Source organism: Rhagoletis zephyria, unplaced genomic scaffold (genome assembly GCF_001687245.7).
Source record: "Rhagoletis zephyria isolate East Lansing unplaced genomic scaffold, Rhagoletis_zephyria_1.1 Rzeph_scaffold_01183, whole genome shotgun sequence".
NCBI classification, from domain to species: Eukaryota; Metazoa; Arthropoda; class Insecta; order Diptera; family Tephritidae; genus Rhagoletis; species Rhagoletis zephyria.
Genome location: NW_016158267.1, coordinates 143581 through 146431, shown reverse-complemented (window position 1 = coordinate 146431; position 2851 = coordinate 143581). Strand labels below are relative to the sequence as shown.

Below are 2851 nucleotides of genomic sequence, written 5' to 3'. Positions count from 1 at the left end.
AAACTGCATTTGGGGGCTTTACCCCTACGGCTGCTGCAATTAAACACACGACACGACATTTTTATAAAGTTTTTATTACAAATAAAACGTTTTTTACTTTAGAACGCACGAATTACTTCGATTTTTCACTTGAAAGTACACAATACGTTTGCACTTGTTTATAAACAAAAAGTTTGTTTACGTATTGCCATAAATGTCAAAGTCGGCAAAACCAAAGTAGCGGTTTCGGGAATGTGCCACCTTCAGTTCATTTCACCATGAATATTTATAGATGCCAAGTTCTGCTCCGACAAATTGTATCGCAAATCGCTAAGAATAAGCTTAGTGCTGAGAACGCGCGTCCTCCACTAACTTGTGTTGCTGGCACTTGATGTATAATACATGCGCGATATCTTTGTCGGGGATATATAAACTTTTTACCCTCCTAGTAATCCATAAAGTCCGTATCAACATCAGTGTGCTTCTCCTTATAGGTGCCTATTTCCATAAATGCTTTTCGAACGTAATCTTCGGACTGAAAAAAATAAAAGTCAAATTTTAACTTTTATATTTGGCCGAAAAAATAAAAGTCAAGTGTTAACTTTTGTTTTTAACCGACAAAATAAAAGTCATATCTTAACTTTTATTGTTGACCGAAAAAATTAAAGTAAATTTGTAACTTTTATTTTTTTAAATACATATCGGTGAAAAAAGAACGATTATTTTTTGACTTTTTTAAAAAAAAAAGCATAACCGTTACGGTCCCTGGTTTCTTGCACGATGGTAGATTTCTTTTGGCTGATTGAAGGTGCTGCCACATATCTTGTTGTCGCTTATGATTGTCACTGTGCCATGACTTTGTTTAAGTTTTTGTAAAATTGCTTACCACACTTACGATTGCTATACATTTTGCTTCCATTTTTTAAGATTTACAAACTTCATGTCTTCAAACTAGAAACAAAAGCACCAAAAACGCACCAATCACCAAACTCAAACATTTTGGGTTTTGAACAACAGTAATGTAAACAAAAGTATTGTGTAACGTCAGCGAATGGGTGGATGCTGTCAAATCGACGAAGAGGGGGTTAGCGGTCCGCGAATGGCGCCACCTGCATTTTCTGCATCGTGCAACTGCATAGCAATGCCCTAACTAGTTGGCGAAAACAGCTTTTACAATATTCGGGTTGAGTGGAATGATTAAGATGATTCCACTCATGCAATGAATATTGCAGATAAACTCCGTTGAGCTGAGGATCAAATTTATACACATAAATCAATCACCCTCATTCAAGAGTCGTATCGCATGTAAGTCGTTTTTCGATAGTCGAATCGTATCGAAAATTTCACGTCGTTCCCAAAATTTCCACTCGACTAGTGTATTAAAACGGAAAAACTTGGCAGCACTGCGAAGCTTTCGACGATTTTCGTCGTTTACTTATTTCAGCACGACAGTAGGCAATGCCAATGTTGTCGGGTCGTACAATTTAGCCTAATTTACGTCTTCCGCAATGAAGCTGAATGTCGTTGTGCATATGCGTACATCGATGGGTATGTTGAGTGGCGGGTAATATCAAAATAGGCACTCTTTGCTGATCACTGCTACGAATTACGTAAATTCGGGTTCTAGAATAAGGGTGGTGGTGATATCCGAAATAGCAGCTATAACTTCTAGCATTTATAAATTAGTACCAGGTTGACCGAGCTTAGCTCGAAGTGCATATATTTTTTAAAGTTTTCAAGGTTTGGGTATCGAATACGGGTTAGGTAGATAGCTTTTGAAAATAATAGTTTGGAAAATAATATAAAAAAAAAAAGCATAACCGTTACGGTCCCTGGTTTCTTGCACGATGGTAGATTTCTTTTGGCTGATTGAAGGTGCTGCCACATATCTTGTTGTCGCTTATGATTGTCACTGTGCCATGACTTTGTTTAAGTTTTTGTAAAATTGCTTACCACACTTACGATTGCTATACATTTTGCTTCCATTTTTTTAAGATTTACAAACTTCATGTCTTCACACTAGAAACAAAAGCACCAAAAACGCACCAATCACCAAACTCAAACATTTTGGGTTTTGAACAACAGTTAATGTAAACAAAAGTATTGTGTAACGTCAGCGAATGGGTGGATGCTGTCAAATCGACGAAGAGGGGGTTAGCGGTCCACGAATGGCGCCACCTTCATTTTCTGCATCGTGCAACTGCATAGCAATGCCCTAACTAGTTGGCGAAAACAGCATTTACAATTTTCGGGTTGAGTGGAAGGATTAAGATGATTCCACTCATGCAATGAATATTGCAGATCAAACTCCGTTGAGCTGAGGATCAAATTTATACACATAAATCAATCACCCTCATTGCAAGAGTCGTATCGCATGTAAGTCGTTTTTCGATAGTCGAATCGTATCGAAAATTTCACGTCATTGCCCAAAATTTCCACTCGACTAGTGTGTTAAAACGGAAAAACTTGGCAGCACTGCGAAGTTTCGACGATTTTCGTCGTTTACTTATTTCAGCACGACAGTAGGCAATGCCAATGTTGTCGGGTCGTACAATTTAGCCTAATTTACGTCTTCGCGCAATGAAGGCTGAATGTCGTTGTGCATATGCGTACATCAGGGGTGTGATTGCTATTCATAATGAGTGGCGGGTAATATCAAAATAGGCACTCTTTGCTGATCACTGCTACGAATTACGTAAATTCGGGTTCTAGAATAAGGGTGGTGGTGATATCCGAAATAGCAGCTATAACTTCGACATTTATAAATTAGTACCAGGTTGACCGAGCTTAGCTCGAAGTGCATATATTTTTTAAAGTTTTCAAGGTTTGGGTATCGAATACGGGTTAGGTAGATAGCTTTTGAAAATAATAG

The 2851-nt window shown here is 38.0% G+C and overlaps 1 protein-coding gene across 1 annotated transcript in view; it reads right to left on the bottom strand.

The window, feature by feature from the left end:
• Positions 1 to 216: 216 nt before the first annotated feature.
• The window catches only part of LOC108363077 (guanine nucleotide-binding protein-like 3 homolog), a 48000-nt gene continuing 45365 nt past the window's right edge, over positions 217 to 2851 (bottom strand). The window contains exon 6 of the mRNA XM_017616336.1: positions 217 to 514. Coding sequence (XP_017471825.1) covers positions 468 to 514 — 47 coding nt within the window. The 3' untranslated portion in view covers positions 217 to 467. The remainder of the gene's footprint in view (positions 515 to 2851) is intronic.